This window comes from Drosophila melanogaster, chromosome 2R, assembly GCF_000001215.4.
Source record: "Drosophila melanogaster chromosome 2R".
NCBI classification, from domain to species: domain Eukaryota; kingdom Metazoa; phylum Arthropoda; class Insecta; order Diptera; family Drosophilidae; genus Drosophila; species Drosophila melanogaster.
In genome coordinates, this window is record NT_033778.4 from 10835914 (window position 1) to 10863001 (window position 27088).

At 43.6% G+C, this 27088-nt stretch overlaps 2 protein-coding genes, 1 long non-coding RNA gene and 1 other non-coding gene across 11 annotated transcripts in view; 2 read left to right on the forward strand and 2 right to left on the reverse strand.

The window, feature by feature from the left end:
* Window positions 1-656: 656 nt before the first annotated feature.
* On the reverse strand, window positions 657-2814 carry LTV1 (LTV1 ribosome biogenesis factor). Of its 2 annotated transcripts, none has more exons than NM_001299371.1 (2): window positions 2734-2814; window positions 657-2674 (listed from the first exon to the last, which is right to left on the reverse strand). In NM_001299371.1, the coding sequence occupies exons 1-2, from the start codon at window positions 2734-2736 to the stop codon at window positions 1196-1198; spliced, it is 1482 nt and encodes a 493-aa protein (NP_001286300.1). In that variant the 5' UTR covers window positions 2737-2814; the 3' UTR covers window positions 657-1195. The 2 variants fall into 2 exon arrangements, with proteins under 2 accessions (NP_001286300.1, NP_610620.1); NM_136776.4 differs by having other exon boundaries at window positions 1096-2674.
* A 374-nt stretch (window positions 2815-3188) lies between these two features.
* CG30015 (uncharacterized protein) overlaps window positions 3189-27088 on the reverse strand; it is a 35670-nt gene continuing 11770 nt past the window's right edge. For 2 of the 7 annotated variants that reach the window (NM_001259330.2, NM_001103792.3), the window contains 8 exons: window positions 26910-27042; window positions 20211-20395; window positions 12681-13347; window positions 12540-12627; window positions 7682-7825; window positions 7161-7598; window positions 7005-7068; window positions 3189-6937 (listed from right to left, as the gene is read on the reverse strand). In NM_001259330.2, the coding sequence (NP_001246259.1) occupies window positions 3990-6937; window positions 7005-7068; window positions 7161-7598; window positions 7682-7825; window positions 12540-12627; window positions 12681-13347; window positions 20211-20394 (4533 nt within the window). In that variant the 5' untranslated portion in view covers window position 20395; window positions 26910-27042 and the 3' untranslated portion in view covers window positions 3189-3989. Of the gene's footprint in view, window positions 6938-7004; window positions 7069-7160; window positions 7599-7681; window positions 7826-7933; window positions 8115-12539; window positions 12628-12680; window positions 13348-17485; window positions 18238-20210; window positions 20396-25296; window positions 25469-26909; window positions 27043-27088 lie in introns of those variants that run through there. The other 5 variants (NM_165802.3, NM_136777.4, NM_001273944.1 and 2 more) reach the window with 4 other exon arrangements.
* On the forward strand, window positions 17633-18582 carry asRNA:CR45136 (antisense RNA:CR45136). The gene is made up of 2 exons (NR_124509.1): window positions 17633-17720; window positions 17783-18582.
* lncRNA:CR44302 (long non-coding RNA:CR44302) lies at window positions 23782-24278 on the forward strand. The gene has a single exon (NR_124510.1). It is a non-coding gene; the product is annotated as a long non-coding RNA:CR44302 (long non-coding RNA).

Genomic DNA, 27088 nt, shown 5'->3' on the forward strand with positions numbered 1-27088 from the left:
GCCTGGAAGGACGATTGCATGGGCATGGGCCCTCGGTTCGCTTGCAAATTGGTGTTGGGTTCGCTGGAAATGTGTTTGGGATTTTCTAATCCCCATGCCCACACCCGCCATCAGAGTGATCAAATGTAATTTCCAATAGCTGCCACAAATCCATCATTACCATAATCATTGTACACATGTGTAATTGTAAGTGCTGCAATAGTTTTGCTAATAATATTCTTAATTTTAAAGGTCAGTTTTGTTTTTTTTCCTGACATAACTATGATCTTTAGAATCTATAGAGTATATATCTAATATCCCTTGCATTTTGTTGTTGACTGACATCGGTTGGGTTTTCCAACGAGGTGCATGCGAGTTGACTTGAAAATTCCACAAAGTAACCAAAACGCTAAACAACTGCCACACCAGGCTAATCCCCACCTGCCACTAACCAAGTGCCCAAGGGCTGGAAACGAGGCCTGAATGGGCCCCCCTTCGGCCTCAAACCTCGTGGGAAATTTCTATATGACTGTGTAAATACAAATCGCGTTTGTAGGACCGACTTTAATATATAGTCGCGCACTGACACAGACATGTCGTGCATATAGTTGAGGTAGCTAGGTAGCACTACTGCTAGCTCCATAGTACATATCGACTTGTGGCGGGGTAAAAAGCCACTTTGTTATAGCATTCTTGTTGTTGGCATTGCTGCTGTTCGCCAACTGACAATGAATTGGAGTTTATTTTATTTTCGCTTCAATTCGATTGTCTCGCTGTGGATTTCGCTTTATGTCCGCCCGTCGAGCTATTTAGCAGCTCGCAAATCGCTAGACTAAACTTGTTGTCAGCCAGCCCCAGTCAGTAAGTCAGTTAGGGCTAATTGCCGCCACGCAGGACATTCGCGGAGTTCTTTTCCAGGGTATCGCGATGTGGCATTGTTGTTGCGGTTTATAGCCTCGGCGCGTGCGGCACAGTCAGCCACTTTGATTAATGGACGACTGACAACTGGCAACCGACGATGACGCCAAAGGAAGGCGACATCCCGTGCCGTCTCCAACTCCTTATGCTAGTGCATTGAATTCGGGTGAACTATGCCCGCAATCACGGCAACAGTTTGTCGTTTATCCAATCGTTCGTTTATAGATATCACTTAACATATACGCCGCTGTGTATACATTTCACATTTAAGCCTAGAGAACAGAGCCGGAAACTTAAGCTAGACAATGGAGGCTCCCTGTTGGTTGGTTCGCTGGTTGATCTTCACGTGCGTCTGCCGCTTCTTTTCCTCCTTGAAGGCCTCCGTGTTGGCCTTCTTTTCGATGCGACGCTCGTTGCGATAGTCCTTCAGCAGGCGCTTCCGCTCCTTTTTCTCTTCGTGGGTCTCGTCCTTGGGTCTAATGGACAGAACGCTTAATGTGGAGAGCACCGATTTGGCGCACAGTGACTTCGGCCCAGTGGCAGCGGGTGATTCATCGGCCAAATTAGCAAGCGCCTTGGCTGTCAGTTGGCCATCGACCCCACCACGCAGGACATTCGTGGGCAGGCCTGTCTTCGGGTCGATCTGAATGGGAGCTGGATTTGTGCTGGCACTGGAGCGACGACTGCGTCGCGGCTCGTCGATCACCTTCGGGTGATTGTAGATATTCGAGTAGGTGGACAGGATAGACTCGCAGTCCCACTTCTTCTGCTTAGGGTCGTCGACCTCATATTCCACCAACTCCTCTGTGGGATCTTCCTCACCCTCGACCACATTTCGGTACTTTTCGATACGCTCGCGATCCCACTCCTTGTTATACTCGATGCCCTTGTCCTTTTTCTTGAACTCCTGGAAGCACTGCATCACAACGGGATGTTTCTGGTGCCAGTTGCCCTCGATGTCCTCGAGAGCCAAGTCGCCCAGTTCCGGATCATCGTATGTGGCGTAAAACTTCTCGAAGCGATCGTCCAATAGGGACAGCTGCTCATTGCGCCGAATTACGCTGGAGGACATGGAGTACTCGGTGAAGCGCGACTTGACCTCTTCGTCGTCAAAGCGACGTTCGCGCATCAGGGGTGCCAAACGGTCCATTAGTTCGTCCTCATTTTCATCCTCGTTTAGGTCATCGGAATCGAAGTCCATGTCAGATTGCTCCTCCCCATCTTCGTCATCCCATTCCTCGTCGTCGGAGTCGCCCTCGGCCATGGCCTGGATTACGAAGTCATCTTCCAGCTCTTCGTTCTCACAATCGCTGTCCAGGGCGGCGACCACATCGGGATCCCAGTCGAGACGCAAGGTTTGAGGAGCCGCCTTGTTTAGCATGCCCTCGGATTCCTCAAACTCGCTAGCGAACACCGAGCTGGGCAGCATAAGCTTGGGCGCAGGGCCCGGTTTCTCACTATCCTGGACTTTCTGCTTTCTCGCTTGATTGGGATTCTCCATGAACTCCCAAACCACGTCGTTTTCACGTTTCTTCAGATGCTGCATGTAATCATAGTCATCGTCGAAGTGAATACCAAACTTCTTCAGCTCCTCCTGCCGTTGGGCGGGATCGGTGGGTGGCTCTGGATCCTTCGGCTTTTGCTGGCGCGCCGCTGCCTCGAGGAGCACCCTCTGTGGAGCATTTTCATCGGTCACCAGGGGATCGTGTTGACTGCGGTGCACCAAATGGAAGGTGACCGCCTTCTTGCGGTCAATGTACGGTTTCTTGCCCTTAACCTGCAATGGAAGGAGGTCTGTGAGATAGGTTTCATCCAGTTTAGAAGTGTTTTACCCACCATTATTGGATTGTTTTCGTAAAATCTTTTGTAAATACAGAGAAACACATGTGCCTGCTGGAGCTGCCACCCAGAAAGGGATTTTGTATTACTGCCTTGCGGTCACACTGTTTTTTTCACTGCGCAGTTGGCCTTAGTGTTGAACAACGCACACTCAAATTCGAAAAAAGGCGCCAATGGATTATTATTAATTGAACGTATGCGATTTCTCTTACATACATCAAATTTCTTTTACATCTACAGATTATTAAAATAAATCATGTTAAAAAGAAGCCAAGTTCTAGTTTTTTCATTGCATGAAATTAATAGTTTTTGAGATTTTGTTCTGATGGTAAAAACTGTGAACAGCACTTTTCCCATTTGATTGTAAATTATATATACCATAATAAGTAAAAACTAAAGTTGATTTGTAAAAATCTGCCAAGTCTGAAATAAGTATGGAAAGACAAATTTGTATTTGGATATTTATTAAATCGTTTTTATTTGTTGTATGTACATTTACAAACTTGACACTTCGAAAACAATTATACACTCGCAATGTTTTACATACACTTGGGTGTGAATATGATTAAATTTCTACACGTTTACATTCATATGGGTCTGCAATCTCGACAGACTCTATAGATTATACATAAACAAGGTCTTCGAAACATGTACATGATACTAATAAGTAATAATAGTTAGTCTAAATAGTAAAATCAATCTCTTCTACCAATTAAAAGCTTGCAAATTATCAACTTAAAGTAAATCAAATGTTTCGAATATCAGGCTCCTTGCTACGCGTAATTATACTCACAGTCCTTACAGTTTTCTTGACTCTCAATTAATAGACGTAATTTAGTTTATTTCAAAACATTTTTCGACATGCACAGAACAAATTCGAATCGAAGCCTAACTGAGAAGCTTTCAATAGTAAGCGATACTCTGAACAGACTAAAAATAAATATAATCTAGTCACTTTTTGAAGATCGGTATATAGTTATTGCCTATCGAGTTTTTCGGGCACCGGAATCGAGCAGGTCGCTATTGTCTTTGGATGACCTCGCCAGTCCGGCGCCCTCAACTTTGATTTCATTTGCGATTCTTTACAGGTTTTAAGCTAACGATTATAATGATAATTTGATTATTTGTTGCCTCCCAGTTGGCTTTATTTGCTTGAAGGAGAGCGCATCACTAGACAAAAGCACTTGGATTGCAGCTAGGCTAGGTACAGTCTGGTCGGCGGAGTATTTAGGTTATCCCAAATAACTAATCCATTACTTTAGCGCCTCCTTGGCCCTCTGCTCCCACTCGGCGCGTCTCTGGTGGATTCCCTTGAACTCGCCCACGGTGGCTGATCTCTCGATGGGTTTACTGGGCGCTACTGATGCTGTTGCTGCTGCAGATGTTGCAGTTGGTGCTGCAACAGGTGTTGCTGCTGCCGGAGACGTTGGAGTAGTTGCTGTCGGGTTGGCCTGCTTCAGTTGCAGGGAAAACCTTTCAGCAGCGGGCCTTGCACTCCCATTACCATTGCTTATATTGTTATTCAGGCTATTGCGGCCCTGATTGCTGGTCTTAATGGGGGGCAGGTAGGTGACCACCTTGGGTGGCACCTTCTGTTGCTGCTGATGGTTATTGTTATTATTGTTGAGATTGCGGAAGTCTGCAACCGAATTGCGATTGGTGCTGGGGTGATGGGTCGCCTGGGGCTCGCTCTTGGGCGCCAGCTTGTCCAGCTTCTCCTCGCTGTTCGACTGATTCTCCTTGTCGCTATCCACGCTCTGACCTCCGCCTCCACTGGGCGACAGCTTCTTACTGTTGCTGCTCACTGGAGCGGCTGGTTGTACCTGTGGCAATGTCACAACGTCATCATCCTTCACTTTTAGTGAACGGCGGGCAAAGACCTTCATCAGCTCGGGTGTGGGATCGTCCTTGGAGGGACTGGGATTGCCATTGCAGCTCGCAAAGGATTTCTTGCGCAACACCACGGGATTGGAGGTGGGTGAAGTGTTGCCATTGACCTCGAATATTTCGGGAGAGGTGGGAGTAACCGGAGTGACTGGAATGGCGGGCGTGGCTGGAATCACCGAAGGAGTGGGTGGAGCAGTGCTTTCTGTCTTGGTAATGGACTTCCTGCGCTGCTCCACTGACTTCGTTCGCTCTTCGCTGAGGAATAACCGCTTGCGATCCTCCAGAGAGAGGCGATTGCTCTTCACTGGCTCCTTCGGGCTGACTGGCTCCTTGGTATCTTTAACTTCCTTTACGTTCTTGGGAGCACTGAGAATACTTTTCGAAAACCCATTGCTTTTAGGTGTGCTTGGTGTAGTGACTGGAGTAACTGGAGTGGCTAATCCTTCACTACTACTACCATAGCTATTCCTCATACTAGTGGCACTAACGGATTTCAATTGCCTGCTCAAGCTGGGCTCCAGTGCCGTTGGCCTGATTGCCGGACTTAGAGGCTTCGGCTGAGGGTGCTCCACAATCTCGATTCCCGCCAGATTTTCTTCGCTGCTCCGTCGGAAGCTGAGATCATCGTTGCTCTGACTCCGCTCCGTGGGCGACTTAAAGTTCTTGGCTAGCACCAAGTGATTGGTCTTGTTGTGCAGACGCGCCTGGTCCACGCGATTCAGCTGGATCTTCATGAACTCCGGCTCACCGTTATTCTCCACGTTACTGGAATTCCGGCGACTGCTGTTGGAGGATCCCTGACCTTTGGCCGGTGTGGTGGGTGGACTGTTCGAGAGCTTGGCACTCTTGGTCAAAGGACTTGCCGGGCTGGGACTTGGATTTGCCGCAGGAGCTGTCATCTTTGCTCCCAAATCGAGTAGCTTAGGTCGCTGTTTGGTCGGAGCAGTTTGCTCCTTGGGCAGCTTATCCGCCACATTACCGGATTTCCTTAGAACGCTCACCAGAGGTGATTTCACGATAAGGTCAATGTTCTGCTCGATCTTGGAGATATCAGCCGAACCCGGACTACTAACTATTAGCTTTGTGGAAGCGGCCTTTTGCGGTGAGATTTTCGCAGCAGATGGCAACTGGCCCGTGGATTCAGCTCGGGACTGCAGCAATTTGTTGTCGTTGATCTCGAATCCCAGTGACACACACTTGGCGTTGGAGGAAATCGGGGAACAGGGCGATTGTGGCGCCTGCTTGTGGTAGGCAGGCACACGAAAACTTAGCGACAGATCCGGCAAACTCGGCATATTGTTGTGCACGGCCGTGGAGTCCACAGCCTCGTCCTCATAATTTCGAAAGCTGCGGGACTTTTCAATTGTCTTGCGCTGCTTCTCCTCGTAGTACAGGGGCGAGGGCTCATCCGTGCTGGTCTCCAACGAGTTGGAGGAGCTGGAGTGCTGGCCCACTGAGTCACTGGATCGCGATAGCTTCTGCTGGAAGGCACTCAAGCCCACAATCCTTGGTTTCCTCTCGAAATGCGTTGAGGTCTCCACTTTGTTCTGCTGTTCCCGCACCAAAGTGGTGGACTGGAAGGTGTCGTTGCCCCGCGAGCTCTTCGACAGCAAGTTGGTCACATCGTTACCCGAGGTGATCTTCTCCAGCGGAGCAGCTCCCAGTTCCTTGGGCATGTATCGCTGCCTGGCGGCAGGACCTGATTTCGGCTTTAATGCCGTGGGTGGATGTGGATGCACACCGTAGTTACTGACCATGGCGTTCAATCCGTGCTTGCCCTCGTTGTGAATCTCCCGCTTGATTGTTTGTCGCGTCTCCTGGATGTGCTGCTCGTGCGATGTGGCACTGCGTGACTTGTCCGGCACTTGAACGGCATCCCGAGCAGCGGCCTCCAAGCAGGAGGTTGAGATCTGCAGCTTCTTGGCCACGCTCTGGCTGGAATCTGTATCCTCAACTCCGTCGTTGGCCCTGGCTATGGATCTCTTGGAGTTCCGGTGGATCAGGCGGCGCAGGAATCCACTCTCGTTCTCCTTCTCCCGCTCGTTGGCCAGGAAGTCGTCCCCATCCGTGGAAGACTCTCCGCGATTCTCCAGCAAAGCGTTGCTCTTGCTGGTCAGACCTCGAAGTCCGAACATCTGAGATGTCGTGGAGGACGAGCTTGTGGTCTTAGTGGTGCTGGTGATGGTGGAGCTCTGCTCGATTGTATTGGTTCGCTTGGTTGTCACCGAGCTGGCGGCGTTAGCCTGAACCGGCGGTGCAATGGCAGTTAAAGTTTTCGGTGGCAAAGAGCGCGTCTTGATCTTGAGATCGGCTTCTAAAAATTGGTATTAAAGAGTTTCGTTTAGACTTGATGCCGACATAATATATTGTCAGTTTCTTACCATGGACAGCCCTCAATCCAGGGCTAATCTTTAGCACATCCTCATTGGCCTCCGGAATGGAAGTCTGAAAGGTAATAATAGTATTTAAACGTTTAATATACAAATATGAACTAATTTTCCCATGATTCATGTCGGCGCCATGTTATATCCACTTACCTCCAATGTCATCCGGTGCTGCCTGGTGGGTCCTTTCTTTTTCACAGGCCTAATGGCCATTTTGTGCTTGGCCGCCGCATGGGAAAGACGATGACGTTCTCCGCCCACGGCGTCCACGTCGTCCTCGTGATGTGATCGCAGTATATCCGAGCCCATCGAGATGGATGAACTGGTGGAAACTCGCGAGTGATGACGGTATTGATGGGAGCTCTGGCTGTCCTCCGTCTCCACTTCGGCACTATTGACACTGTGCAAGCTGAGTGAAGACACCTCGCTCTGGTGACCCCGCGATTGGTGACCCACTCCGGAGGTATTTCGACTGCTGGTTCCACCCCCTGCTCGCCGTTGCGGAGAAGCCGGGCTGCGGGGCAGACCCAAATCCTCGTCAGAGGCATCGGGTCTGTTGCGTCGCTTGCGCAGGACATCCGTGAGTTCCGCCTGAAATGGATATTTGTAATGATGTTATTCGGGTTTTATGGGCATAGAGTGAGTGGTTCATGGTTTCATTTCTGTTGGGTTACCCAGCTTTTCCAGCGGAAAACGAAACGAGCCCGCAGACAACTGCGTCCCAGGCGACTTTCGCCCATGGAAGAGCCACCCAGTTTCATCTTGAAGGGATTCTGCTTAAAGTCGATCATTTGGTGGGCCTCACAGCGCAGACGAGACTACAAATGACTGATGGATGGGTAATCCCCGATTAAACTGGGCAACTGTGGCTACCAAAGAAGCCTGCGATTCCAAAAAGATTGCGAAAATACCTAACTAATTCTTACCGCAAACGAAAGCTGGAAGGGATTGGACTGCGCCCTGAGAGAACCCGAACCTCCGGCAACCATTGTGACGTTAATATGACTATGGAAATAACTCTGCCTATGAGGATCACGCGATCTCAAAGATTTCACTTTCAACTCGAGCAGCGGCAACTGACGACACCCAAGTGCAATGTGCAACTGAAGATTTCGATGCAGATGCATCTCGAGAGTGAAATGAAAATGAAACGAAAATGGGAATGGGAATCGGTATGGAAATGGAAATGGCGTCGCATTTGCTTTTTACCTAGACGAACACAATTGGTGCAGGGCAGGCACAGAAGATCTGTTCATTGTCAGCTCTCGACCGAATTTCAAGGGTACTACTCGAGGGACCCGAACTCTATCCACAGAGTAAACACAACGAGTCCGAAAACGAGAAAGAATCCCTCCTCCAACTCCGGAATTCCCGCTTTTTCGTAACCCATGTTGTTCATCTATCAGTGTTTGCGGCGCGTGACGTCGCCATCTGTTTGTTGGACTCATTTCTGGTGAGGATGCTATTTTTGGGAGCTCGTTGCTCGAGGATTAAGTGCTGGGCTGGTTCAGGTTAAAGACCTCGCCCATCAATTCTAGCTAAACAATTGCAATTGGGGATTTGGGGGCGAGTTCAATGTTCTGCAAGATGATAAATCGTGGCGCCTGCATCCCTAGGTACATATTTATGTAATTCAAAGCATATTTTACATTTTTAATTAAGTTATTATTAGGACACATGGGCACAGCTTTACAAAGATGAGATGTATCTCACCTAGATGCTTTCTGGATCTAACGCTTAATGCGATAACTTTATCCTTTTCATATAGTGAATCTGCAGTAAATGAAAACAACGTTTTACATAACTTCGCTCAGCTGCTTCAATTCCGCGAAATTCTCGGTGTTTCGTGTATCCTGCAGGTAGTTGTCCTGTGTACCTTAACCCATTTTCCAGCTGAGCTACCTGCACCGGATAGCCACCACTGAGCAAAGTTCCACTTCGCCTTTGAGTAGGAAAATCGCGGAGCGGACTCGAGCAGTCGTCACGTTCAGTGATTTATTGGCCCACTTGGCGAGTGGGCCAACTCACGTTGGAGGCGGAGATAGCAGGGGGTACCAGTTGCTGGATAGTCGGCTCCCAACATGGCCACACACAAACGCCAACATTGATTACCGCAATCCGCAAGAGGGGCACTTTTCGTCCAGAGAACGGGCACAACAGTTGGCCAAGTGGGAGGCACACGGCAATCGCTTTGAATTAAATGCAATTGCATCATTGCGCCGTCCGAGTTGCATTTCAAATGCGGCTCAAACAAATGGCCGCCATCTGCAAGTGGGATAAATGCTGCAAAGTGTGCACATTTACCACTGGTAGCCCCGATCGGCAAATGGTTAACGTGATTTGACCCTGACTTCGGCCATAATCTTTAATATTTATGTAGACCAATTGCAATAGCATGGGGAATTTCATTTTATTGGCCATGTGGATAAAATAAAGGCAATTGGTTTATTACCGGGCTCTTAAAGCTCAAAGAACTACATTTTGCTTGTACTTTCCAGTTAATAATTGTCTCAGAAAAGAGAATGAGTAGTTCGGACACAGTAATTTGTAAATGTTTGTCTTGAAAGTGATGATGAAATTCACCTAAATCACATTAATGCTTTCTAAATATTATTGATTTACTTAGTTAGTGAAGTTAACTATGTCTCAGTTAGGCGGCTTGGCTTTCTCCCAAGCAGACAGACCCAGTGAACACTGAAGAACCCTTCTCCAAAACTCTCACCCAAGTCTGCTCCTCCGGCTGCCCCTCGCATCACATCACATCACAGCGCCACATCAAATCAAATCGCCTCGAATCAATTTCTCCTCGGCTGTCAACCCAAGTGGCGGAAAGTGGGGCCATGGAGTGGGCCAGTAGAAGTGGCCAACCGATATGGACGTGGGCCGCATTTTTTCACCAACTCCAGAATGCGCCCATCGGCGTGCGAAGAAATGCAATTAAAATCCCAACGCGGATGCGCCGAGGACGATTGGACATTGGTACATGGGAATCAGAGTGTGCTCCTAATGGATGCGGAAATCGGTGCGATAGGCAAATTCAGCACTGGTTGATGGATTACGTAATATTTGGGAGTGAGGCCCACCAGACGGGAAGTGCCACAGATCTCATACATGTACATGTACAAATGTCGCTGCAAACGAATGTAGGCCGAAAATGAAAACTCAAGTGTCGGTAAGCGAGGAAGGAGTGCTTTGGAGTTGGTCAATTAGCGCAGATCGTGTGAAATGTTTCCCCCCTCAATACAAATCCACCAAGTCCAACTCCGATGACGGCCAAGCTCGCTCCCAGGCGATTTTTAATGCGTGTTACCGTGTTACCATATCGCTGTCATTCCATGTCGTCCGGACTAAATGCTCGCCCCGCTCCAGCAGCCATCATCAGATGACCGCCTGCCTGCAAATCGCTCGACTGCATTGTCATTTAGTCTTTCCATTATGGCCATCGTGTAGATGTTTTTCTCTTTCTATTTATCCGCAATTAATTCATCAAACTGGTTGCATGGCTCTGACTCCTGGGATCACATCTGCACATCGCTTGGTAAATATTTATAGACCTAAGCTCGTTTTCCGACCTGCTCTTCAGCTTTTCAGAGAAAAGTCGACAAGTCAACTTGACTCGACTGGCTGGAGGATTAGTAGGGAGCCACAGGACAGAATGGTCTTAGAAAATGTGTATACTGGGAGAAGGAACGAGGAAGATGGGACTCATAGAATTTTTGGCATTTCTATATCCACCTTCCCAGGAGTGCAATCAATGGATTTTTTCAAGGAAATGAAGATAAAGAACTTTACTTTCAGTATTGTCTTTTAGATTGCACTAACTCGTCTTCTACCAATTAGTAAAGTATCTATCTAATCTTCTATCCTTGAATAATTCGAATTTAAAGTTCAATCATCTATCCAGCACTTGGCACTTCCGCCAGTCTAACCAATTAATCCGACAACCTAGGAATCGCAGTAATCTTTCAATCTCCACCACAGTTACCCAGTTGGACCGTTAAATCGCAGGTTCAGTAACTTTTTCACTTGGCTAGAGTCCAGGAATCTCGAGGATCGTGAACATAGCGCGGATCGGAGTCGGTTTCGAAATAGTTATCGGCGTCGGAATCGTGGAAATCGTGTGTCTTCACTGGCTAAAGTCTCGATGCAAACTGATTTAGCGGAAAACTTGCAGGAGTTCAATAGCATAGAAACAGAAAGAAATGCGATTTATTTGCTAACCAGGTTGGCAAATAAGCTGGGAGCCCCGAGGAGTGAAAAGCGGGGAGCTGGAGGAGCACTGGCCAAGTGGAAAAAAGTGGAATAACAAGAAGCGGCCAAGCGACCATCGGCTGGCAACTCGTTTGTCCAGAAACCGAAGAAGCAATAGAAGTAACAGCCGACAGCCGGGAGAAGAAGCCGCAAATTGCCACGCGCTGCCAGTGGTGGAAAATCGCCGGGAAAAGTGGGAGTTCCAGGGGGGAAAAGTGGCGGGCGGTTGATGGAGCGACTTACTGCATGGGTGCACAGTAAGAAAATATTGGGTCGTCAATAGAGAAGTCATAATCAACAACTAAAGTGTAAAGTATATATATAAACAATTAATTAATAAAATATGAATCCTATATATTTGTTGAAATAAATACCAAAGTAGATTTAGTAAACAGCACAGATTTTAATTTCTTTAAATATAAACTTTTTTTTAAATATATTTCTTTCAGTGCCGTATCTAACATTGGTTTCTGTTTCCAGTTGCAACTTGCAAGACGCGTGCGTTTTTCTTTTTTCACTCAAAAAAAGAAGAGAAAAACGCTCAACCGACTTATGCATTATTGTTGATAATGACGTTCACAATGATGTTTTAGTCTATTAGATAACCATCTTAGCCAGACTATTTTATTTTGGACTTTCATTTGGCACAAGAGTTTCAATTCGATTTAATTAGTTTGGTTTGCAATTGTTTTGGAAGTTACTAAATAGTTTTATCAATGATGAAATCTGATTTGGGAAATAAACTTAAGCCAATAGAGCTACTATTTTTGGTAGTTATTTAACTCATCCCCATGGGAAAAACACTCAATTAATGGATGTTCTGTATCGAAAATAAGTCAGTTAATCAAAGTGGTGACAAAGTTGTGTTTTCCCCACCAAACTCGAAAAATGTTGAGTCAATGGACTCTAGAGAAGATTTGGTCATCACAATGCAGATACGAGTGCCAACAAAGCCACCAATTGACTTTGATTAAAATCAATTTAGATTGATTGCAGCTCAAGTGCTCAGATAACAAAAACATCAAGCGGATTCCCCCAGTGACCCGGGGTCCGTGAACTTTGTTCAATGAAAAACAAAAGTAAAATCACTTCCTCCTATTGCCAAATTGAGAGCCATAAATTTGTATTAAAATGGGCCAAATAAATCCGATTTCACTGGGAATTTGGACCTTAAAAGGTGTAGACTCCATCATACAGGAATTTGGTTCCAAATTTCACTGGGAATTTGGACCTTAAAAGGTATAGACTCCATCATACATATTAAGTATTTAAATAACTCACCTTGAGTACAATGGATAGACTGCTGGCTGTGGCCGATTCAGAGAAGACGCTGTCATGTGACTGGGACAGGGTATCCCGAGAGTAATCCCTGAAATCGGAGATTGTACTACCGCTGTAACTGCGAAATGGAGATGAACTCACCCGTCCACATCCAGGAGTCGACCTTCGCTGAGGCTACGCTGGCTGTCGGAGATGTCAGCGGCGCCACCAGCTCCGGATCCTGATCCTGATCCTGATCCCAAGCCTAGGTTGGACTCCAGTTCCTGCGAGGAGTCACCCACGCTGCGTAGATGGCGCTGTTGGATTCTCTGCTCGGCAAAGTAGCTGCTCCGGTTAAGGACTAGTGAATCCGGGAAGACGGCCACGCCGCCATGCTGTCGCTGGGCCTGGTACATGGCTTCCTGCGGCGATTGCGACTGCGCTTGGGAATCGGGTTGGACTGCAACCTGGCTGTGGTCCTGCTTGCTGGCCCGTTTTTTGCCCAGAAGCACACTTAGCAGCTCATCGCGATGCGAACCGTACGATTTGGACTTGGGCAGCGATTGCGTCTGGTAGTTCTCCTTCAGCTGCTGGGGATTCAGGGGAGATCCTGTTGGCGAGGCGATCCCGCTGCGCAGATTCTTCTCACTGCTGCTGCTGGCGGGCGGTGGCAAGGTGTTGCAGGATCCGGGTCCTGGCGACTGACAGGATGCTGGACTGTCCGTGGAGCTATTAATCGTACGTCGCCGGAAGATGCGACGCAGGTTACGAAGCGGATGGAAACGACGACGCTTCTGCTGCTGCTGTTGCTGCTGCTGATTTGGATGCTCTGAAAGGACCAAGAAATATGCTTAACATAAGGCCATTTTTTTTTTTAATTTTTTTATTTCGAAATATAAGTGATGGCAGCTTTCCAGACGCTTGCTGCTGCAATATATTTTAAGATCCGTGTGTTTAATAAATTGTATCGTTAGTTAACGGAAATTATTTAATAAATAATTAAAAGATATTTATATTAGAATTTTAGAATATTTCAGTAAATATAAATGTGAGGCATTAACATGTTAAGTAGGGCAATGTATGCTTCCGCTTTGATTGACACGCTGGCTTAAATATTCCGGAGTGAGAGCAAAATCGCTTGGGGATTAGGTTTTCACACTCTGGCGAAGGAAATTAAATTATCAGCGATGGAAATTGCGTTATGGCAGCAACAGCCACGGAATCTTATGCTTCCTCCCTTTTAGTAAATCCAATTTGATAAAGGATTTCCATTAAAGAGATGACAAAATTCACTTTGCAATCAGTACATCAGTACTTCCGTAAAAATAACCCAAACAGTTCGTAGTAACTTTTGAGGAAGTGGTCAACTTCCTATGTTACTCAGCACAGTTGAGCCTATCGATTATTAATACAATTTTTCTGTCATTCATGAGAAGTCGAGACCCCAAATACACAAAAAAAAAAAAACTAAATGAGCGATAAGAAGTAAACAATAAGCGCAGCGAATGGTACCAAAAACATGACCATAAATAGGCAAAAAGTTGAAGAACTCTCAATTGCTGGAAGTTCCTAGCCGAGTGAGAGGGAAATATGTAGGGATTAGGAGAGTGACAGGAATGGCTTCTTATCGTCGATAAGAATGATTGGACACCACGTGAAAGCCGCGTATAGAAGCCTACTAGACAAGGTCATATCGTATCTCAAGTTATATACACAATTTGCAATACTTAAAACAATTGAATAGGAAAATCCGAAAGCGAAAAAAGGGTTATAAAAAACGCTTATCAATCGATTTGAGTTATCTTTTATAGCTTTTATAGCTTTTTCCTTTTTTGGATATCTGTAGACGCAAAATGTTTGCACAATTTAGATGGCCGATAAGGCAGCTAAAAGAAAAAGAACCATTTCTTATCGTTCATAAAGAATTGATTGCATTTTGCAGGTACATAAATGCATCAGAGCTAAGTGAAGTGTAAATACTACGAATGGCGGGTTTAGTTGGGATTTCATATATGGGTTTATAATCGATACGTATTTTCACTACTGCTGACCTCATTATGACTGATAAGATGAATGATAAGCTCCTCTTCAGTCATCTCCGAATATTTAACATCTCCTAAAGTGACTCACCTACCACCCGTCATCACTCTTTTTTGTGTGTCATTACCAGAAATGAAAGTTTCGAAAACAAATACCCATCTTTCAGTGGAAAGTCTGCATACCAGCGGTGGTAAGTGCATATATTAATTAGAGAAAAGAACGCCGCCGAACGGAAGTACAAGAATGTCGAAAAAAATAAAATCAAAATAAAATGAACTCTGCCAAGAAAGCTTCGACCTCTAATCAAAAAAAACAGTCACGTTTTGAGGCCACGACACGCGAGCAGCAAAATATACTACATATATATATATATACCATATATACAAAACGTATATGTATTTGAATTTGTTTATGGCCAAACACATGTGTAGTCATGGGTACGACTACTTCATTTATGTTTTTTTTTTTCGCTGATGGCTCGATTTTAATGATTAATTTCACCTGCGTTGGGGCTGGTCATCGCTTGATTAGTCATGGAAAATGAAGTACTACGATATATAAAAAAAAATTATTCGAGGGGCAAAAGGACTCCCGGTGGCAAGTCATTCTATTTATTGCCCCTTGGGGTGTCTGGCTGTCTGCCTCAGTTCGTCGCCAAAATTGCTTAGGGACCGGCGGCTAATGGAATTTTAACTGAACAAAAGCGGGAATTACCCTCCCATTTAGCAAGTGAAAATTGTTTATTTATGGAATGCCTAATTGGGTCAGCCAGTCAGTCGAGAATGGAATTACTTCTTCAGTTCGCTGAAGTTTTTAAAATTAATTAACAAACTCTTAAATTGAAAAGTTTCGACTTGACTCTGTCTAACTAACATGGCTGTGATTCACTTTATGAGGCAATCTCGATTACATCAGCATTGTGGATACATTACGAGTATTTCTAATTTATCTAAAGTCTATTGAGCAAAATTTGCCATTGCCTAAAGAGCACCCATATTGTTCAACTTGCCATTGCCCGCTGTCATCGGTTTGGGTTTCGCTTTTTCCGCGAATGTGGGCGAAATCTTGGCGTCATTGTCATCTTTGGCTTGGCATGGCTTTGGTAATTCATCAAAAGCGATTTTCGTCTTTTCAATTTGGCAATCGGATGGAATGGATGCCATGGGGATTAATGTTAGCTCTAATAGCGACTTGCCCACGTGGGATTTTTGGAGGTGTTCAAGTGACACCGATTGCCATTCGATTCAGAATTTGCAATTCCAAAAAGGTTTGGCTGTGGGTTCGTTATTTATTAATTAATCATTGGCAAAAGCAATCTACTTGCCCCACACACACACTCAGCATGCAAATTGTGCAAATCAAATGGCGAACAACTTTTCAGCCGATTGCAGTAATTGGAGACCTTTTTTTTTGCCAGTTTTTCTTTTTTTTTTTGCCAGTTTTTTGTAGCCAACGGATGTGAGCTGCTCGACCAGCTCCAGCTCTTGGGATTGTTGTATTGGGTAAGGTCAAGTGAGCCACGCCCACATCGCACGCGGCCGCCCCTTTTGGAACACACCATTGTGGGCAGCTTAGCCGCTTAACAAGTGCTGAGTTCACTTGCGTGGAATAAAAATAGCAAACCATCGCAGAGAACGAGAATCGAGCCAGAGAGATAGACAAAAGCTCCAAGAATTGCACAACGCTAGCAGTAAAATAAAACTAAATTAAAAGAAATAAAACAAAATAAAATAAAATAAAATAGAAACTGCTCTCGGGGCCTTCAAATGTTGGCTTGACTCGTGTGCATATAGTAAATTGCAATTCTGTAAACCTCGAGAATTTAATGTTATGCCGATGGATTTAGCCAAGGTTCGTTGAGTTTGTTGGTCAAAGAGTTCAACAGGCGTATGATTAATTACATCAACACTGCGAATAATCGGCCAGCTTTCAATCAACTACTGCGTAATTGTTTCACACAAAAATCGCTGCGATATCGCAGCATTTGCGGCTATATAGATTAGGCATAGTGGCCAATAACTATAAATAACTTGGTCGTAGAGCTATCAAAAAACGTATTTCTTGAAATTGTATAATCCAAAGTACACAAAAAAAGAAGGAGACAATAAGTGTCAGGGCTTAAAAACTTTAATTCTCGTTCTTTATAAATCACATCTTGTTGGTAAAAAGATAGGTTACTAAATCAATAGCTGTACTTAGTCAGATAGGTATATTGCAATATATATCGCATGACCTGATTAATAAGTACTTGCTAATGATAAAGTCAATTCCTTTTTCCTAATAATACCTACTGACTTGAGTGTAATGTGCTAAGAATTGTATTTGAGTACATTTTCTGGCAATTTTATTTAAAGATCGAATGCCAATCAGAACGTATTCCAGCGAAGACCTATCGCCAATCTGTGGCCCAAAAGACGACGACTGCAATCAGTCGTCTGCGTGCCAATGGCCAATGGCTTGGCTTATCAGTCTTAACCAGGCCAAAATGTAGTGCTTTTTTACTTGAGGTGTTCGCACTCGAACGCGACAAATCACAACGACAACAGGCGGTACAACGCAGCAAATTGATTACACAACTTATGTGGCACTTCAATTAGAGGCGTCGATCAATTGGCCCAATCCCCAGGTGCTGCTCGTAACGAGGTTTCTTCGAGGAGAGATGGGATTGAGACCAAAACAAACCATCATCATCAGCTTGATAAGCTCCAAACTGTTGTCAACTTATATAATGAATGGCCCATGGTTTTTGTGGTCCAGTGTGTAAATAGTTTTAAACTATATGCTCATCGGGCGTTTTAATTGGGCTATACCCATTTATATGATTGAAATGCATATTCAAAAAGAAGATTCAAAAAGGTATTCAGTATCGAAAGAATTTCACAAATTTCACACTTCGTTCTAGTCAAAAAAAAAATACGTTTTATTACCTGTTTAAATATGTATCATAAAGACCGAAATAGCGCCAGATGTTTTATTCAACTGAACAATTCCCGCGAATTGTTTACTTTACTGATTGTTGCCTATTGTAAACAAGCTTGTTTTTTTTTTAGTTAGAAGACAGAATATGGCATATATCTTTAGGCATAAGTGTATCTGCTTTAGTTGAACTTCACTTAGCGGCACACACAAGTTTGCACTTAGTTCGATGACTCGACGCGTGGTGTATGTATATTTCCCGATATTATTGATTAAACTTTGTTGACTTTTGCATCTCTTTTGTGTAGCTCTTGTATCTTTGGGATTCGGATTGATCGCTAGCAGATTGCGAATGGCGAATTGCGAGTTGGGTTTACGGATTCGATTGAATATTGCGATTGCATTCAGCGACAATTCAATTAGTGCAATAACCGGCGCGTTCGGCAGCGAAATTGCTCACCTGTGTTCAGGTGGAGCGGAGCGCACAGAATGAATTGAATCAATGGGACAGCGCGAAAGACCGCCATGGAAATCGAAATAACAGACCCCCAACACAATACAATACAAGCAAATAATACTCACACACTCGGGAACTGAAATTGAAATCTACGAAAAACGAAACGAAGCGAAAAAGCCCGAACAGAAACAGAAAGAAAAAAGCGAAGCAGCGTACTCAACTGAACTCGGCTAAAATGAATCGAATAGAGTCATCGACAACGACGGGATTGGGCTTATTGGCCGCGTTGTGTTGCCAATTCGGACTGATTAGCGTTTCTTGGCGGCTCACTGCAGGTGTCTGCCAGCCGTCTGAGCGGCTAACAGCGCTGTTAGCAACACAACAGCACAGTGGGCCATAAAAGCGATTTGACGAGCCTAATCAAATAATAAAACACCATACATATATGTTTACTACTTCCGCGAGCTGTCCAAAAAATAAATATATAACTATATCACCGCTCTCATACTACCAATCACTGTGTTATGCAATCAGAGGTAATGTAACTGAATGCAATAGCTACATAGAGACAATTAACAATGATTTTCTAATGCTATCAAAAGAGCACCTATTTTGCATTAACTTAGATACACAAAACACGAAAATGTAATTTGAAGATTATAATGGAATCAAAAAGAGAATTTTAAATTATATTAAAAGTTTAGAATAAACTTGAATATACCGAGTACCTTAAGTATCTTAAATATACCACCAAGAGGTAATAAACTTTTAACTAATATCTTTAGTGCGTTTTTAACCACTGTCCATCGATCCATTTATTCATGTTTGAGACTAACACATGTGAATAATATGTGTGCGGTCCGTTATTGTTGATGGCGTTTCTTTGTGGGAGTTGTCATAACGACCACGGTTTTGGGGTGACCCCAAATGGATAAAGCTTCCTATTCCCATTACGAATCCGCAGGCAGAACCTATGAGGTTGTATGTCGGTATTCGCTGTGCATTTGCATTAGCCGTAGAAAGTTGGGGGCGTTAATTAGCACGTGTAGGCAGTAATACCCACAATTATATAAACATTATCCAGTTATTCAGTTGTCGGTGGCTATATGAGGGCTCGCCCAACGAAAACAAATACACAAAGGCCAGTTCACATGTGAACTGAAGTATATAGATTCGTGCAGTAGCAGCCATGTGGATGTGGCTCAATCTGAATATGTATTACGGCCACTTTTATCTCTGGCTCATTGTATCTGCATCTGTATTTGATTCAGGTGGAGGTGGCGTCGACAAACCGAAAGCCAAAACAAAACAACCCACTAATTATGCACATACGAAACAGCCAACAAACCAGCACATGAACTCTGTTACATCTCTGTGCGTACCGAATCGTCTGCCCAAGTCGCATATACCCTCACCTCGTATAGGGTGTTTACAATAACATGGCTTTGTTGGGTATGCAACACACACTTTCCTAACTACCATACGATCGGGATCTGCAAAAGGGGTTCACGTCTCTGAACTTTGCAAACCGATCGCAACAATGATACTTCACTTAGTTTTCAAGGAAGAGCACAGGCCCAATCTCGTTCCATATGATCATCCATGGCATTACTCTGGCAAGTGATGTAATGAAGGCCAAGTAAACGAAATTCATTGTATATATAACATATAAAACTCAATAGTGGAATAGATATTTTACTGTGATAATAAAAATCTGGAGTTCTATGAGATATAATCCACGAATAGTTTGCGAAAAAGGTAAACACTATCATATTTTTAGTATCAAAACCTTATATTACCTACAACAAAGGAATTTTTTCTTTGCCAAGGACCCTATTGATGACTTTTCATGGCGTCGAATATGTTGACATATTCCCAACAAGGTCAACAGATATTCAAAGCCCATAAAGCATACATAAAGCCATGGCTAAAACCTGCCAAACTGCAATCAACCCTCGGGGATGGCAATCAAACCAAACTCCAAGCCTTTGGCAATCAGCGAGAACCTTTTTCGCAACCCGTGTCCTGGGGGGATTTTCCCGAAATGATGAACACGTGAAGGAGAAATCCTCAATACTGTAAGCGATTCCCGGAAAGCGAGAGCAAAGGCCCCCAAGGCAATTTCATAATCCCACATTCCGCACTTGAATGATTTAATAACGCAGCCCAACGAGAAATTCCTTGGCAGGAATAGGAATACGGCATGTGTTTGTTTATTTGCTCAGCCGCAGCTCAGCTCTGCTCGTTGGTGGTATTATGAAAGCAATTAGATAACTCACCGGCGGTCGGGGACTGATGGGCATCGTTTCCTGGACTGGAGATGGGCGTTGAGGTGGCGCCGTGGGTGTGCGGGTGGGCGCGGCCCGCCGGCAATGACAATGGTCCCCCGGCGCAGCTGGCATCCAACTCCGATTCCAGCGGCGGCGAGTTTTCCCTTACACACGACATCAGGCCGGAAGACATGCTGGAAAAAAAAAGGGAAAACTATTTGTAATTGCCATCTGCGAGTATGCGGTATTAGCGATATTTGTGCAATGGAAATATATGTATCTTCTCTAGACTACGAAGACGGAATCTTCCGCATCGGAGTCCTCCGTACGGGAACTTCCCGTGACTTAACCCATACCCATCACTCAAACTGCACTGACATCCTGCGACACCGCACTAATGGATCTCCATTATGGCGGTGTTCTGGGGGGAAATTAAATGTCATATTGCATTCGCGATAAAAGTCACCACAACCTGGCGGAAAACTCAGTCTTTTGCAGAATGACGGAGTGACAGGGAAATTGGTTGAGAGAATCCTTAAGTTGTGGCATTTAATTCAATTTGTGCGGATCTTAAACATAATTGCTTATTGAATACTGGGTAATTGGATGTGTTGACTTTGTAATTAAAGATAAACAATGACAGTTTTTTGCAATTAAAATAATTACCTGTCAACCGAAGAAGGCAACAAGTAAGAGTCTGAATTCAGTTTGAAAGTGACTCCCCTTTCTTTAAAAAAACAATCACAATACTGTTTTTGAAAATTTGGAAAAATCTCTATACTTGCGCCTGTAAATACCATAAAATGTGTAATGAATGTTTTAAATGAATCAATCATTTTTTTTATTTATGTATTAAAGCAAGGAATTCATTTCGACTTCACATAGATGACAATATGCTCAAAGCATTAGGAATTAGTGTGATTCATAATAATTTAAATGCCAAAAATGCCAGCCCATTCTTAGTTCAGTCAACCCACTCGATCATCCCGAGTCATCCAATAAATACAAGTCCGGCATGAGCAGAATGCATTTTCCATTTGTTCGGCGGATTCCCTCGAATCGCTGGCATCGAAAATCGCGGCTGGTCCAAAGGCATTTCAAGGAAAGCTATTTTCATCTAGGAATTTGCCCCTTTTCCTGAACTCTGTGGCCTGCAGACTCTGTCGATGTGCATATGCCTTTTGGCTCATGGTCCTCCTCTGCTGTCTTGGGCTTTATTTTGGCTTTGTTTTTGGCGCCGGACGAATGGGATGTGAGTAATGGCTTCTCGAGCGGATGATTCATGCCAAGTTCGGGGATGCCGAACACTCACAGCAGACGTTGTGAGATTTAAATTACATCAGGCAGATCATCTTAGGTCACTAACATGATTTACGAGTGGTTTAAATGCGATGGTTAAATATTTGCGGGTCTACGTCATAAAAATGTATTGATTTAGTAACGATAAATATTCAAATGAGCAATCATTCTAAAATCGTGATCTTTTGGCAGGCTCCATCTTTTTTATGTTTTTTTTTTTAAGCGCGAAAACAACATGCTTAAACGTTTGTTAATCTACTCAAATAGTAGTATTATTTAAGCACTTTAAATAATTACTATACCTTAACTGAAATGTAGCAATCTGGCGAGTAATGCAGTTGACACCTTTTTCACTGCATACTTTTGGGCAGCCTAATTTATAAGTGGTAATTAGTGCATTTGCGAGCGTGGTAAACTAACGCTCCAAAGAGCCAGTAAGTTAACCCAGTTAGTTGGGCTGTCCAAATAGCGCTATGCGTTGAGCTGACATTTGACCCCTTTCAGGCAACAACCCCACCCACTACGCGATACGTACGTGTTCCGTGTGCACAGAGTATTTGATGTGCTAATTAGTGGGGAGAACACGCCCCTTTTGAAGCCCCCCCCCCCCTTGGCAACCCTTTTTCCCGGTTGAAACAAGCGCAAATTGCAGTCTAAGCGTTTTTTGCGCATTGAAATGGAAACTGCAGCCGGGGATTCGTGTCGACACTCGTGGTTGCACCCCCCAGTTGATGAAATGATGAAGAGCTCCGTAATGATGATAGAAACCGCGATGGCGATGGCGATGACGATGACGATGATGTTGATTGGGGCAGACAAATGAGCAGCACTCAGCCCACACAACTGCAAAATGTTCATTTCGTTTTGAACGTTTGTTAATTAAACGAAATTACTGAACTGGGGGTCTGGTTGGCATATAGATGATATAAATGGGGGGATCAGTCCACTAAATGAATGCGATTTTGGCATTGAACTTGGGGGAATGCCAAGGCGAAATTCATTAAAACTTTCAATTGAGAATGTGGCATGGGGAGGGAATTAGAACGCTAAATAGTTTATGAGTCAAGTTTGTTTACGATTCACACACTCGAATTAAAGAATCCGCACTTAAAAGATTTATTTTACAGCTAGGTAAATTGTTCTTTGCTAAGGTAATTCTTAGAAATCTGTTTCAATAAAACGCTAACCATCATACGTTAATTATAAATTAAATTAAAAATGTAGTTGTAGTATTCTTTGAAACAGCATTAGCTTGGCCTCTTGTTAAATTTACGTTCAACTCAAATTCAAGGAATATTGTTTAATGAAACAAGGATTGTCCTGTCAAAGGCAATTTTATTCTCTTAATAATACTTAATTATAAATTAGCTAGTAGCTGGAGTTTCCCTCGTCATTTATTTGAGCACCAGCCATTAAAAAATCCATTCAATTTCCGCAGCTCTAATTGATTAACAGCCCGAAAGTATGCCACATTTTCGTGGCAGGCAAGACGCAATGCAAAACGCAGGCGTTGATTTCCCCGGTTGAGGGTTTTTTTCACCGATTTTCCACCGAGACGAGACTGCAGGCAGACGGAAAATTGAGACGTGGCCTGGCACTTTTATCTCACTTCATTTCTGTTTTTTTTAACCGTAGCCGCAAAAGTAACTCATCGCCGTCACGCAGTTTTTGCCGGCGGTCTCGCGAGCTTGTATCTCAACGTGAAAATCTTACAAATTAACTTTGACTTTCATTTGCATTTCGCAGATGAGCACACACTCGCCACTTGGTTCACCAGGCAAAGTGGGCAAGCAAACACTGCAGGGAAAATGAAAATGAAAACGAAACGAGCAAAGAAAAACAAAGCCAAAACCAAAACAGCCTAAAGTAAAAAAAAAAAAATACGCCGGCCGCAAACTATAATTATGTGTGGCATTTGCATAGGCCCAACCACGGAGCAGCCCCTATAATTGCACTAGCTCATTACACAAATTTGCCAACTTAATTACGAAGATGGCTATACACAATGGCCCAGGAAGCCAACTTATGGCTCTAACTTTAAAGCAAACTCAGCTCCGTGAGTTAGAGATTCTCGCCTCTGTTTAAGCCATTAACTACAGGCAGAAAAAAACTATAGGATAATACCATAATTATATTCATTTGCTGTTTAAAATTATTTATAATATGTGCGATACTTTCAAAATATGTTTGCAAAAGCTACGTTTTATTTATGATATCATTTTAATCCATTAAAAAAATATATATGTATATATATGATCTATTTTATTATTCGAATTTTTCAAATCAAAGTTTACTTTCTTGTAATTGTGATTTCAATAAAAAAAAAGTGACATTAGAATGAATCTGATTTTTTGCCCAGTGTAGCCACTTGTTAACGACACTTCAGCACAATTCCCAATGGCTAACACTGGTCAGCGAGCGTCATTGCAAAACGGCCAAATGGCATAATGGCCAAGTCAAAAAAGAGCTGGACAAATTGAAAAGGAAAGTGCCCCTGACCGGAAAACTCAAACAAGCCGAGAAGGAAAAGCAAACAGCCGGGCTGAACAAAAGTGCATGCTCATCGCACAATCACAACGTGCACAACCTCCGGAGTGGAGTACCTATTACCTCACCCTATTTGCCGCCAACTGAATGGATCTGTCATCAATTTTAATGACTTTGGACAAAATGCGAATCGAGGGCGATTCGGGCCATTTGAAGGTCGTCTCTAAGTGTGAAAATGCCCAAGTTAGGGCTGCAAAAGTGCAATTTTAAAACTCTCGACGAAGTAGGGGGAAAATGCAAATTTTGGCTTTAATAAATCAAATTTATCTATTGCTATTTCTATGATTTATTTTATTTACCAAGCAACTTTATTAAGAATCTCAAATGAAAACGCGAGGAAAATGAAATATTTGCTTACTTATGAGGCAAGAGATGGCTGTATCTTGTGTACACAAAGATTGGTAGGTAATATATACAAATGGCCAAGAAGAGCATAAACATTCCTGCCACTTTTGGCCAACACAAATGTAATGAGCCATATTTTACGCGACTTGGCAATAGCACAATGTTGAGCAAGTAATGTCAAGTGGGCGTGTTGTGATAAGAAAATCAATTAGCAAATATTGCCTACATATGTATGTATATTGTTTCTATAATATCATTACAATGCTATGACTAGATGGTAAATACCTAAAAGTTATATGAATACATTTCTTATCTGATGTAAGCCCCAATTTTGCAATTCTAACTAAGCCCCTTGAGTTCTTATCCACTTTTGCTGCCCAATCGCTAGCCAATTAATTGAAATTCAACAGCAGCAGATATTAAGTGAGGTTCGCAAACACAAATAAATTATCCATCGACCCTCGAAGGGGACTGAGTCCAGTGAAAACCTGTGTTTTTCACAGAACCATTTAATCTCATCTCATTCTAGTTGATTGGGCTCTTCAAACGGCAGGCGTGTTTATACAGTCCCTATTTTCGCTCCATTTGACAAATGCGAACTTTGAACCCTAGGGCCCATTCGAGGAGCTGATGGAAATGTCCCCACCTTCGTATCAATCAATCTGTGTATGATAGATGGAAATCGATGCGAATCGATGGGGTTGGGGGTCAGTAAGAGTTCCGATAAGAGCACTGATGATGATGACGCAGCAATCGCTGATTCAGAGATTCTGAGCTCGATTCTGAACTAAACTGACTGTGATGATGCTCTTGTTGATTTATTTGCTGTTTATATTCTGCGTCGTTTTAATTGACAAACAGATGGAATTGCAGTTCCATACCCCGGATTCCGCCCTTTACATACTGCAGATCCAGATGCGAATCGATGGGACTAGCTGCCATTGCGGGGGATCGTTCCGTTCACCATTCAGCATAAAAAAAAAAAACACTTTTCAACACTTTTTTCCTCACTGTTTCTTCCCACTTTTCATTCCATCCGCGTGGCCACAACTTGTGGCTGCTGGAAGTGAGCGACTGACTCGGAATTTCTGTACGGATTTCGCATCACCGAAGGGTAAAGCATTTTTTTGGGGAAGGGGTGGGGTTGTTGGCTTCGAGTGCGTTCGTGCCCAAGGTCAAGGAGCGCAACTGCGAGATGTGCTCTCAGTTCGCCGTCCCTTTCCCTCTGTCATCCTGCCATCTTGCTTGCTCTTTTTGCGTGGGCGGCATCGCAGCATCATTGCTCACACAGTTTTGCATGCACTGGAAATATGTTGCAAAGAACATTGGAGTATCTGATGACTCAACTTTAGGAAAAGGATTTCGCTATTCAACTCGGTTTAAATGTAACTATTTCTATTTAATACCTTAAAACATATTTACATCATTTTAATAGTGTTAATATAGCTCTTTAGCTTAGCCTAGCCTATATTTTCAGTGTATTTTATAGGCGAAAACTTTAAAGAAGTTATGTTGCCAACGGCATGTTGCCAGGACCTTAATGGCTCCCTCTCTCCCTGCGCAGTCGCACTTTGGCCAATAGAAAACAAAAGTGAAGCCCACACACACACACAATTCCATGCAAAAAAAAGAAACAGAGAGAGCCTGACCTAGTCAACGAATTTGGCAGAAGTCTGTCACCGAATAACCAAATAAGGCAAAAAGGAGCCGACGACTTCCTTCCTCTCTGCAACAGAATCCCTGCGCTCTTGGATACCAAGTGCTTTTGGAGAGCAGCCAAGTTGGTGGAAATTCATCAGCAATGTTCAGGCTTTCCACCTCCTTGAAATTAGTCAAGGAAATCCGAGAAGCCGACTGTCTAATTTATGCGCTTGGCCAAAAATTGAGCCATCAAAAACTGAGGACGCCACAAGGTTGTTCGACTTTTCTTTGACAGAGTTATTGTCTCTTTTTCCGGCGAGAAGGTGTTAAGCTGCATGGTTTACGCGTTAATCAGTCTGATTATATTGTTTGAATTACACGCGCGGATTCAAGGTCGATCTGCAACCAAGGTCTTTTGCTGCCTGCAAACAATGAGGGCAAAAGCGTTATTGTAATGAGAATGAAACCCCAAAACGAAGCTCACATTACCATAACAACAGAGACACGTCGCCCAGGTGCGAATAAGTATATATATTAGCATATATATATCCGTACATTTCACTTAGGTATAGTGAATATAGTACTTTGAAGGGTTCCTTGCGCGCATAAACGTAAATTTTGAAAAAGCCAAAGAAACATAATAAATGCCAAAGTTTCAGAGCTTTAACAAACTCATAAACAACTGGTTGTTCGTTTTCCATCCTCAGGGGTTTAATACACTCTTGCCTAAGAGAACCATTTCTCATGGCAATTTGAAATTGCTCTATTTAAGCAGAAAAATATATGATCAAAGCGAATTATGATTGCACATCATCATTTATGAACGAATGTTTTTTTCAATCCCAAAAGCAATTCCAAATCCGTTGCCCAACTCACCTGATTTCGCTGAAGTGCTTTTTTGGCGTCTGTTCAACTTGATTTCTGGGCAATACAATAATTTTCCGCCTTTCGATTGTGTTTAGATCGTTTTAGTTGTCGTTACATTGTTCGAATCTCTTTTGTTGGTGGTCTGAAAAAAAAAGAAGAACAAAAACAGATTGAGTAAATGATCGTGG